Genomic DNA, 12,225 nt, shown 5'->3' with positions numbered 1-12,225 from the left:
GAATCAGCCTTTTGAATGAATCATTTGAGAGAATGACACAGTAAATCACTCGTTAAGTCAATGATTCATTCATAAAGACTGACACTTACTTCGTTTCTAAATGAATTAGTGATTTTGAAGGAATCACTTGAATAAATGATTCAGTGAATCACTCATCAAGCAGGGATTTGTTGCCACCTACTGGCGGTTCAGTGCCATTTTTATTTAGCATTGACTAGCACTAAAGTACACTCAGAATTTATATATTTTTTTATTATCGTTATCAAAACATACATACATTTTACACACACACACACACACACACACACACACACACACACACTATACGAGCAGCTGATGCTTTTAGCTCAGCGCGGCTTCAGCTAATGCACCTCTGCATTTTTTATCTTTCCTCCTGCGCTGGCGCACATTACCAGACTCACACACTCACACACACCTCTAAAAACATTAAGCACAGTCAGAAATTACTGATTTTAACATCCAGAATAGCTCTTTAGCATGTTATAACTGTATATTAGCAGCAATTAGCAAATGTGAATCTATGAATCCAATCAAGGGTGTGCTATATTGACATCAAATAAGAATAAAAAGACAGTGAGTGTTTTTGTGCTGGCCATTGCTAAATAAAAATGATACTAAAACCGAATGTAGCTGGGAACAAATCACGGTTTCAATAAGTCATTTATTTAATCATTCAAATGATTCGTTCAAAATGCCTGATTTAATTTAGAAGTGAAGCAAGTACTGGTGTTTAACCTTAAAAATTAATAAATATACTGACCTATATTTTTTATAGGTATAGGTTTATATATATATATATATATATATATATATATATATATATATATATATATATATATATATATATATATATATATATATATATATATATATATATATATATATATATATATATATATATAATATAAAATATAATATAATATAATATAATATAATATAATATAATATAATATAATATAAATCAATAAAAATCTAAATTATGGAGTATAACAGATAGTAAAAACACAAGACATAGATATATAGAAGTAGAAGTTATAGCTAAGGTAAATAAGACCAGATGTATATATATGAAAAACAAAGCTATAGAAAATAGAACAAAATATATATAAAAAATCTTAGCTTTACAAACAAACATAGAAAACATCGAAGAGTTTCTAATACTTGGTGTATATCTTTATATTAACATTATATATCGATTTATTAATGGATATACATGTAAAAGATTTTACATGTTTTTCTAGATTTTCTGAACAAATCCTGTTTTCTTCCCCCAGAATACGATGAATAAGAAGAATAAGAAGGTGATAACTTTATATTAACATTATAGCAGATTTTTTTCATGTTAAAGGTGAACAAATCTAATGTTTTCTTTGCCTTTAAAAAAATCCCTAAGCATTATCACTCTGAGACAGATTCAATCCTCAAAGCCTCACAAAAAACACTCACAACTCAGACTGAGGGCTGGCCATCTATCAGACGACACCAAACTTAGAGTACAATTAGAATAAGTGACATCCGAGTCTGCTTTGCTTGTGTTCGTGATATTAAAGAAACAACTGTTGACAATGTGCTTCTATTGACAGCTTACAAGCCACAAAACAGAAACCGATATATTCAGCCAATATCCAAATGCAGTGAAGCAGCATCAGCCAATATTCTGTCAGCTCTGCTTGTTTCATTATGAAAGACTGTGGGAAACGTGACTGGGATTTTGACAAATTCACAATTTATGCTCTAAATAACTATTTAATTTATTAATTTAGAGGAAATGTCAACAATACAGATAGATAGATAGATAGATAGATAGATAGATAGATAGATAGATAGATAGATAGATAGATAGATAGATAGATGATAGATAGATAGATAGATAGATAGATAGATAGATAGATAGATAGATAGATAGATAGATAGATAGATAGATAGATAGATAGATAGATAGATAGATAGATAGATAGATAGATAGATAGATAGATAGATAGATAGATAGATAAGACAGACAGACAGACAGACAGACAGACAGACAGACAGACAGACAGACAGACAGACAGACAGATATATAGGCTACCCCTTTGAGTGATTGATATTAGCTGTGGAATTCAAGTAAACAACTATAAAGTAGCTTTTGAATGAGCCCTAACAGCTTTATGAATGGCTTTCTGTAATGGGAAGATTCTTGGGAAGGACATTTAAGGCTCCTGGAAGCATCTGGGTGTGCAAAAGAAAACAAAGACTCTCACAAAGCCAAACTCTTTCCCTCGCTTACTCTCTCTTATTTAAAAAGAAAAATGGTTGTCTACTACCTTAAGTACAATAAACAAGATATGACTTACTGTAGATCTATCTATCTATCTATCTATCTATCTATCTATCTATCTATCTATCTATCTATCTATCTATCTATCTATCTATCTATCTATCTATCTATCTATCTATCTATCTGTCTGTCTGTCTGTCTGTCTGTCTGTCTGTCTGTCTGTCTGTCTGTCTGTCTGTCTGTCTGTCTGTCCATCCATATATATAGTTGATACTTCTTCTGTTATTAGATATATAGTTGCAATTAAAGTAAAAAAATGTATAAACTGAATTATGTTTATCTGTATATATATATATATATATAGTAATTTCCTTATTTTAACTGTTTTGTTTTTAGGTAAATATCGTCTATTTTCCACTTTCGTGTTGTTTCAGCCAATCACAGCAGGGCAATGGGGAGTCTTGAATGTCAGAAATAGACATTTATGAATAATATATCAGCAGATGCCTTCATCATCTGCTATATGGCTCAGATTACCATTACTATTTCATACACGGGGGAAGACAGATGATTACTAATAAAATGCAGATTACAAGAAATCATGTAAATCAGTAAAAATATATAAATGTTACTGTAGGGTACCTTTATATCCCAAATATATATATATATATATATATATATATATATATATATATATATATATATATATATATATATATATATATATATATATATATATATATATATATATATATATATATATATATATATATATATACAGTATAGCCCAAAATACAATACAATGTTTGTGTATGTGTGTGTCCCATTTCGGTATCTGCACCTAAATTAAACAAATTAATTATGCATAAATAAACAGCATATTAAAGCTTATTACAATAAAATTAAGATTCCTCAATAAAGTTTTAAACAATGTTTGTAAGGGTAAAATGTAAAAAATATGGTACAAACATACATGTAATAATGGTAGAATCATATATTCACAGTGATACTATTACATTTGAATTCTGTCTGACAATAAAAACATATATAAATGATTTAAAAATGCCAATTAATGAATATTTTGGGTCTACACTGATCTTTAAATAGTACTTTTATTATATAATCAAATGATTATATGTTTTAAATGTGATATTATATTTTTGTTATAAAATATATGAACACAACATAATTAAATAGGATGAACTTTAATGTATAAAATGATAAACAAAATTTAAAACTGTATTATACTATTATTACAGTAATGCTTGAAAAACAACAGACATATTCTGATCATTTCATGCCAGTCTTTACAAAATCTGGTGTATTCTCATGCAAAAGTGTCAGTAAATGCCAATTTTGAGTGATCGTTTCAAGCCCGGACCTCTGATCTGTTCGCCAGCGATCGATACAGTTCAATGAGATTTAATGGAGAACTTAAGCACATGATTAACGATGCACTGCATGTATAAGCAAAGACTGCAATTCCCATTCTCAAACACCGCTTAAATCACTTTGAATACAAGAAAACATCATCATAGCTCAAACTAGAGCTGGGCGACATACGGCAAAAATACTGTATACTGAAGACAAAATAACTCCTATCAAATTGATATTATTTTTCAGCTATTTCCAATGTGCTGTTATTAAAACAATTACACACAATCACACACATTTTCACAGTGTTACTTATTATATTTGTCTTCAGAAAAGAAGTCTTATTTCTTTTAGTTTGACTGGAATAAAAAAAAAAACTAGAACACTTACATATCTAAATAACTTAAATCAGGGGTGTCAAACTTTCTAGAAGGCCACTGCCCTGCACTGTTAAGTTCCAACCTTGCTTCAATACAATATGGAAGTTTAAAACAAGCCTGAAGCACTCAATTACTTTGATCAGGTGTTTTTAATTAGGGTTGAAACTAAACTGTGCAGAGCTGCGGCCCTCCAGGAGTTTGACACATGTGACCTAATTAATTGTAAGCCTTTAAATTGCACTTAAAGCTAGTAATACTAGTAATTGTTTTAATATTAATAATTTTAAAGTACAGTTCAAGAACAAAAACATCTGTCCTTATTATAAACATCTGTCCATAAATAATTAAGATAATTTCTTAAAATAAATCCAAAATAAAAAGTTGTGAGTAAAGAAGCTAAATGAGTGTAAATATGCCAAAAACATCGAAAACATCATCTCTAATACAATTAAATAAAAAAGACAAGCCTGTCAGCCTGTTTATTTAAGAGATGGATTAAATGTGCAAAATAACTACATATAGTATTATATTATATTATATTATATTATATTATATTATATTATATTATATTATATTATATTATATTATATTATATTATATTATATTTTATTATATTATATTATATTATATTATATTTTATTATATTATATTATATTACATTACATTACATTACATTACATTACATTATATCATATCATATCATATCATATCATATCATATCTTATTATATTATATTTTATTTTATTTTATTTTATTTTATTTTATTTTATTTTATTATATTATATTATATTATATTATATTATATTATATTATATTATATTTTATTTTATTTTATTATATTATATTATATTATATTATATTTTATTATATTATATTATATTATATTATATTTTATTTTATTATATTATATTATATTATATTATATTATATTATATTATATTATATTATATTATATTTTATTATATTATATTATATTATATTACATTACATTACATTTTATTATATTATATTATATCATATCATATCATATCTTATTATATTATATTATATTATATTTTATTTTATTTTATTTTATTTTATTTTATTTTATTTTATTTTATTATATTATATTATATTTTATTTTATTTTATTCTATTTTATTTTATTATATTATATTATATTATATTTTATTATATTATATTATATTATATTATATTATATTATATTATATATTATTGCATACAATTTGTTAAACTTTTTTTCGACAGGAAGGGAATTCTTGCTTGAATATGTAAATTAAATGCATGCTGATTGGCTGTTGTTGTATTAGTCTACCATGTGATTGGGATTTAACACTAATAAAAAATGTTCAAAGCTTATCATTGTTACCCGTAGACAACACTTTTCTCTCCATATGCACCAGACACTTTACTAAAACTACATTTTACAAGAACTCAATAGGGTAAACTATGTTTACTTGGGAATTTACCAATAAATCACTTACTTTTTCATCCTTAAATACCTCTTTTGCACAATATGCAAATGTGGAAAAAAACTATGCAAGCAAGGGCACAGGATTCGTTAAACCTTTTTGTTTTGACAAAAAGGTAAGTCTTGCGTGAATATGTAAATTAAATGCATGCTGATTGGCTGTTGTTGTATTGTTCTAATTTATGATTGGCTCTCAAATTTACTCAAACAGAGTAAAAATGTCCAAAGCTTATCATTATTATCGACATAAATTATAGACCAGAATCATTATGATATCTTCAGATCTCATAACATCTTTAACACCTCATCTGTAATATCTTTAACTGATTAATAAATTATCATCAAATCATTATGATGTGGTTTATTGGCCCAGCCCTAACTTAATACAAACATATAACTATAAATATGTAAATATCATTCATTCATTCATCTTTTCAGCTTAGTCCCTTTATTAATCCGGGGCCGCCACAGCGGAATGAATCGCCAACTTATCCAGCACGTTTTTACGCAGCGGATGTTCTTCCAGCCACAACCCATCTCTGACAAACATCTACATACTGATTTCCACTCATACACTACGGACAATTTAGCCTACCCAATTCACCTGTAGCACATGTCTTTGGACTGTGGGGCAAACCGGAGCACCCAGAGGAAACCCACGTGAACGCAGGGAGAACATGCAAACTCTACACAGAAATGCCAACTGACCCAGCTGAGGCTCGAACCAGCAACCCAGTGACCTTCTTGCTGTGAGGCGACAGCACTACCAACTGCGCCACTGCATCGCCCCAATATGTTAATTTATATTGTATAAATATAAAAAAAAAACACACAGAAAATACGAAATCCTCAAAACATCATTCATTTCTGACGGAGTGGCTTGACAAACCACCTGTAGAAAACACTCTTCTCTCTATACGCACCAGACCCTTCACAAAAACTTCATCTTACAAGGACTCAATAAGGAAAACAATGTTTACTTGTGAATTTACCAAACAAATCACTTACTTCTTCATCCTGAAATACATATTTTGCACAATATCTCGCACAGTATTGTTTCTGTTTTTGTGTAAAAGTACTTGTACAGTCTGTTTTATGTGAATAGTTAACTATTTATAGCAGGCGTCACCAATCTCAGTCCTAGAGGGCCAGTGTCCCTGGAGGGTTTAGCTCCAACTTGCCTCAACGCACCTGCCTGGGTGTTTCAAGTATACCTAGTAAGACCTTGATTAGCTTGTTCAGGTGTGTTTGATTAGAGTTGGAGCTAAAATCTGCAGGACACCGGCGCTCCAGGAACAAGTTTGGAGACTGTTTTATAGCATATGTATAGTCAGTTAGTTATGTATAGGTTTAAAATTGCTCTAATGTGCAGTGCTGTGTTTATATTTATATAAATAAAGCTCAACTTGACCTGTCTTGACTTGAAATAGTCTTCAGCTTCAATTTTAATGGCAATTTTTTGCTCAATGTCAGCCTTTGTCCTGAAGTGCATATGAAGGACTGATGTCTCTGTCAATCTGATTATCATGTGATTGTGTTCTCTGGCAGCCGTCGTGAGCTAACCTTCAGCACTGCAGTCAGCAAGACCACACTAGATCTACTAATGAAGCTATGAATAAACTCAGACTGAGGGGAAATTATAGACGAAGAAGCAATATTAGATAAAATGCATCAGTCGGGAACATCATCTAGTCTGCTAAGATATAAACAACTGAGCTTTTCTCCTCATTTCTGCTGCACGCAGTCTTTGGGCACATTAGATGGGCGCAAAAAATAAAAAACAATATCAATTATTGAAGCTAGGTCAAAAAGAGGATTGACTGAAGATGTTTACGCCTTTATATGATTTTCATTTTGCTGTGAAAGGCTATCATGAATGAAATCAATGGCACTGGCTGCTTCATTTTAGCTGTCTGATAGACCATAACTGCAGTTTTAGCACAGCCTTTAGATCACTTAGATGTGCTCAATTGTAGAATAACATTAATTAGCAAAATGAAAGTAAACCAAGGTCCATTACAACACAACCAGGATTACTTTTTAAAATATTATTATCTGAAAATATTATACTTTCAATAATATTCTCTAACAATATTTACACACTTAGTATCAATATTCATTTCCTTAATTCCATAACATGACATGACCAAATTTTAGGCAATATTCTATTCTATTCTATTCTATTCTATTCTATTCTATTCTATTCTATTCTATTCTATTCTATTCTATTCTATTCTATTCTATTCTATTCTGTAACGTAACAAAACCTAATATAATATAACACAACCTAACGTAATGTTCCATTTTAGTAACATTCTATTTCACTGTATTCTCAGTTATATTTTATCCTATTGTATTCTATTATTTCCGATATAACATCATCCTCTATTTTACTTTATTCTCAGTTTCATTCTGTTCTATTCTATTCTATTCTATTCTATTCTATTCTATTCTATTCTATTCTATTCTATTCTTTCCAATATAACATCATCCTCTATTTGACTTTATTCTCAGTTCTATTATATTCTTTATTTCCAATATAACATCTATCCTCTATATTCTGGTGATTCCATAATCGTCCATTCTAATCCATAATAGTAATAACACATACTATTATTATAACACAACATAGCAACAAATCAAATCAATGTTCTATTCCACAACATAATTGTAGTTGCATTCTATTCCCCTTTGTTCTATTCTACTCTATTCTATTCTATTTTATTCTATTCTATAATATCATCACCAGGTTATTGTTTTATGTTGTCTTCTCCTCTTTTCTACAACATAACATAACATCATTGTTACCATAAGATTTTAGTAGCATTCTATTCCACTTTGTTCTAGGTTCTATTCCATTTCATTTAATTTTATTCTATTCTATTTTATTCTATTCCATAATAGCATCACCAGATTATTTTTTATGTTGTCTTCTCCCCTTTTCTATAACAACACAACCAAACACAACATAACATAACATAACAACATCAATGTTACAACAAAATTTAAGATGCATTCTATTCTATTCTATTCTATTCTATTCTATTCTATTCTATTCTATTCTATAACAGCATCACCAGATATTTGTTTCTTTTCTAACAACATGACATAACAGATACATCTGTTACAATGAGAATTTTGAATTTTAGAATTTTTATTCTATTCTATTCCATAATAGCATCACCAGATTATTGTTTCGTTGTCTTCTTTTCTATAACATAGCAACATATCATATCCAAGTTCAATTCTACAACATAGTATTCTATTCTGCTTTGTTCTATTCTATTCTATTCTATTCCATAATAGTATGCTGTCTTCTCCTCTTTTCTATAACAACATAACATAACAAAACATAACACAATACAACACAACACAACATCATTAGTACCACAAGATTTTAGAAGCCTTCTATTCCAGATTATTGTTTTGTTGTCTTCACTCTATTCCATAACAGCATAACATAACATAACAACATCAATGTTACAACAACATTTTAGAAGCATTGTATTCTATTCTATTCTATTCTATTCTATTCTATTCTATTCTATTCTATAATAGCATCACCAGATCATTGTTTTATGTTGTCATCTGTTCTAGAACAATGCAACATATCGTATAAATGTTCTATTCCACAACATAGTATTCTATTCCAAGTTGTTCTGTTCTGTTCTGTTCTGTTCAATTCTATTCTATTCTATTCTATTCTATTCTAGCATCACCAAATCATTGTTTTTATGTTGTCTACTGCTCTAGTACAACAATACACAACATCACTGTTCCCACTATATATCAGCAGCACTCTAGCCCTCTTTGTTCTCAGTTATTTAAACACAACAGGCGCTTATGTTGAAACCCAGTTGTGATTAAAACATGTGTACCTCCTGCAGCTGCTCGAGCTCCTTCCTCAGGGTGTCCTGCTCGGTCTCCAGCTCCCCATACTGCTGTTTTAGGGTCTGGTTCTCCTCCAGGACCACCAGCCCGCACTCCGCCGCCCGCACTTTCTCCCGGTTGGCCTCGGCAAGTTCGCGAGTCAGCCGCTCTACCTCCGCCCGGTAATGATCCACCGACTCCCCGAATCCTCCTCCACCGCCCCCTGCAGCCATCGGCCCGGCCCGTGCCCTCCACTGCGCTGGATGGATGAACAGATGAATGGATGAACGGATAAATGGATGGATGCACCGGCACCTTATCCAAACCTCAGAGTCAATGATCCGGACATATTAACACACGATAGGCTATGCGGGTGAATTGAAGATGAGCATCGGACATTTCTTTCCTTCTTTCCTTCCTCCTCTTCTTTTTCTGCTTGATCATGGGTGTAGCAGGGACGCCATCATCACTAGGATGGAGAAAGAAAAAAAATAAGTGGTCCAACTCACTTCTGCTCTCTCCTCCTCTGTGACGTCAGAGCTTCTTGCTGCAGCGCTTCCCAAAGGCGGAGCTGCTCATGAATATTAATTAGGTCGTAAAGATTTGTTTACTTTGGTATTATTTAAACGTTTCATAAGAGTTCAAATATATACAGAAAATATATAACATCTATAACAACAAAAACAAACAACAGAACAAAGCTAAATAAAAAGTGAGAGATAAAGCCAGGGATAATCTAAATTACAGTATAACATTTTAAAGTTATCTCAATACATGGTCACAGTCATGTAGAAAAGGTCACAGGGAACGCCGTCAACTGGATATTGTAGAAAAGAGACAATTCTCACATGGTGTTATCGATTTTAAAGCTTTAACGGTAACTCATAATGATGTTGCTTTGTTATCTTCCGGTAGCGCCCGGACAAGTCACGTGATCTGGTTAATATTCATGAGCGCCGCTTTAAAAAGGTGTAGTTCACTCAAAATAATTATAATAATGTCATTATTTACTTGCACTCGATTTGTTTCTTATATCTGTTTGAATTTTATTTTTATGTTGAACAAAAAAAGAAGATATTATAAAGAGTGCTGTGGGAAAAACAGTAACTGACGTATTAATTTTATATACATTTCTATATTTTTATATGACTTCGTATTTTTTACCATAGTATTTTGTCCTTCTCTTGGTTTGTGTTGAACAGAAGAATGTAATTTATTCAATGAACCACTTAAGGATGAGTAAATGATGAGTAAGTTATCATTTTTAGGTGAACTATATCTCTTTAACGACTGTGATTGCTATAGCCCTAATATTAAGCCAGCCAATCAGGTAGACATACTCAAGAATATTAATTAGTATTCATGAGTTTAGCGTTTATCGTAGCACTTCTCTCATGCATTTTCAGCTAAGAACTAACTGCTAACTATCTATTCATTTTCATTTCTGCTTTCTAATCTGTTTTACCTTTATATAGCTAATAAAATATTAAAGAATAAAAACATTTATGCATATTATTATTATTATTATTAATATTTATACTGCTTTAGTTATATATAGTAGTTATAACTGATAACATACGGATATATGTTTTTATGTATGTATATTTGGTTTGTTGTTGCATTAATTATTGTTGCTTTTTATTGTTTTATTTTATAAGTCGCTTGGATAAAAAATAAATAAATAAATAAATCTTCCAAATGAATAATTTTGGGATGAATCTAAAATTTCAATTATTATTTTTAAAATTGTACTGAACAGTCAGTTATTTAGTTTGATGCAGTAATACTGTATAGTCTGATTCACATGAAGTTTGAAATCTGAAATACCACAAGAGGGAAGCATTGTCTCCTAAATCAGTGGCTCTGTAGGACCAGCACATTTTTCTTGTCTCCTTTTGGGTGCACAAACTCGGTCCTGGATGTCCGGTGTCCTGCAGATTGTATCTTCAACTTGCCTCAACACATCTGCATGGATGTTTCTAGAAAGCCTAGACCTGTTAGACCTGAATTGAAAACCACTGCATTAACCTTCATTCATTCATTTTCTTTTGGCTTAGTCCCTTTATTCATCAGGGGTTGTCACAGCGGAATGAACTGCCAACTTATCCAGAATATGTTTTACACAGCTGATGCCCTTCCAGCTGCAACCCAGCACTGGGAAACACCCATACACACTCATACACTACGGCCAATATAGTTAATTTAATTGTATCGAATGTCTTTGGACAGTGGGGGAAACCGGCGCACCAGGAGGAAACCCACGCAAACGCAGGGAGAACATGCAAACTCCACAATGAAATGTCAAGTGACCCAGCCGGGACACAAACCAGTGACCTCCTTGCTGTGAGGCGACAGTGCGCACAGTAACCTGTTGTGTTTTATTAATGTTAACACCTACCCCAACCCTAAACCCAACCTCACAGTAACCTGTTGTGTTATAACTAACCCACTTGCGATATAACTCCCTCCCACTTGGAGGTCTCAAAAAATAGGTCTACCAATTGGGCAAGTCCTGAAAAGAGCGTGGAAGAAAAAAGAGACGTGCAAAACGTGTAGTACTGGTGCTCCTCCAGGAACTTGAATATCGCTAATATCTGACATTAATCATAAATGCATGCGGGTCATTTGCACTCTTCACCATGTTAACATTTTTGCTGCACAGAGACCCGTCATCTGCGTGTGTCAGTCTGGAGATATTTATTAATCCAATTAAATACCGGGCTTTCTGCCGTAGTCAGAAGGGTAGTACACTGATAAAACAGAGATAATCTTCATTGCTCTGAGGCTGTAAAGCACTGATAGACACGGAGGTGAAGAGTTGAACTTTTGGAAAATGATGATGTCAAGGTGAGG

At 31.4% G+C, this 12,225-nt stretch overlaps 1 protein-coding gene across 13 annotated transcripts in view; it reads right to left on the bottom strand.

Annotated features, from left to right (window-relative positions):
* LOC100330316 (protein bicaudal D homolog 1-like) overlaps positions 1–10,301 on the bottom strand; it is a 38,722-nt gene extending 28,421 nt beyond the window's left edge. For 5 of the 13 annotated variants that reach the window (XR_012401718.1, XR_012401715.1, XM_073946884.1 and 2 more), the window contains exons 1-2: positions 10,221–10,301; positions 9,381–9,841 (exon numbers count right to left, since the gene is read on the bottom strand). Coding sequence is in view for 9 of the 13 variants with exons in the window: in XM_073946884.1 (XP_073802985.1) it covers positions 9,381–9,605 (225 nt within the window). In the remaining 4 variants the exon portion in view is untranslated. Of the gene's footprint in view, positions 1–9,380; positions 9,849–10,146 lie in introns of those variants that run through there. The other 8 variants (XR_012401716.1, XM_073946886.1, XM_073946888.1 and 5 more) reach the window with 2 other exon arrangements.
* Positions 10,302–12,225: the final 1,924 nt, after the last annotated feature.

This window comes from Danio rerio, chromosome 4 (assembly GCF_049306965.1).
Source record: "Danio rerio strain Tuebingen ecotype United States chromosome 4, GRCz12tu, whole genome shotgun sequence".
Lineage (NCBI taxonomy): Eukaryota > Metazoa > Chordata > Actinopteri > Cypriniformes > Danionidae > Danio > Danio rerio.
The sequence above is the reverse complement of the archived record's forward strand: the minus strand, read 5'-3'. Positions and strand labels throughout refer to the sequence as shown.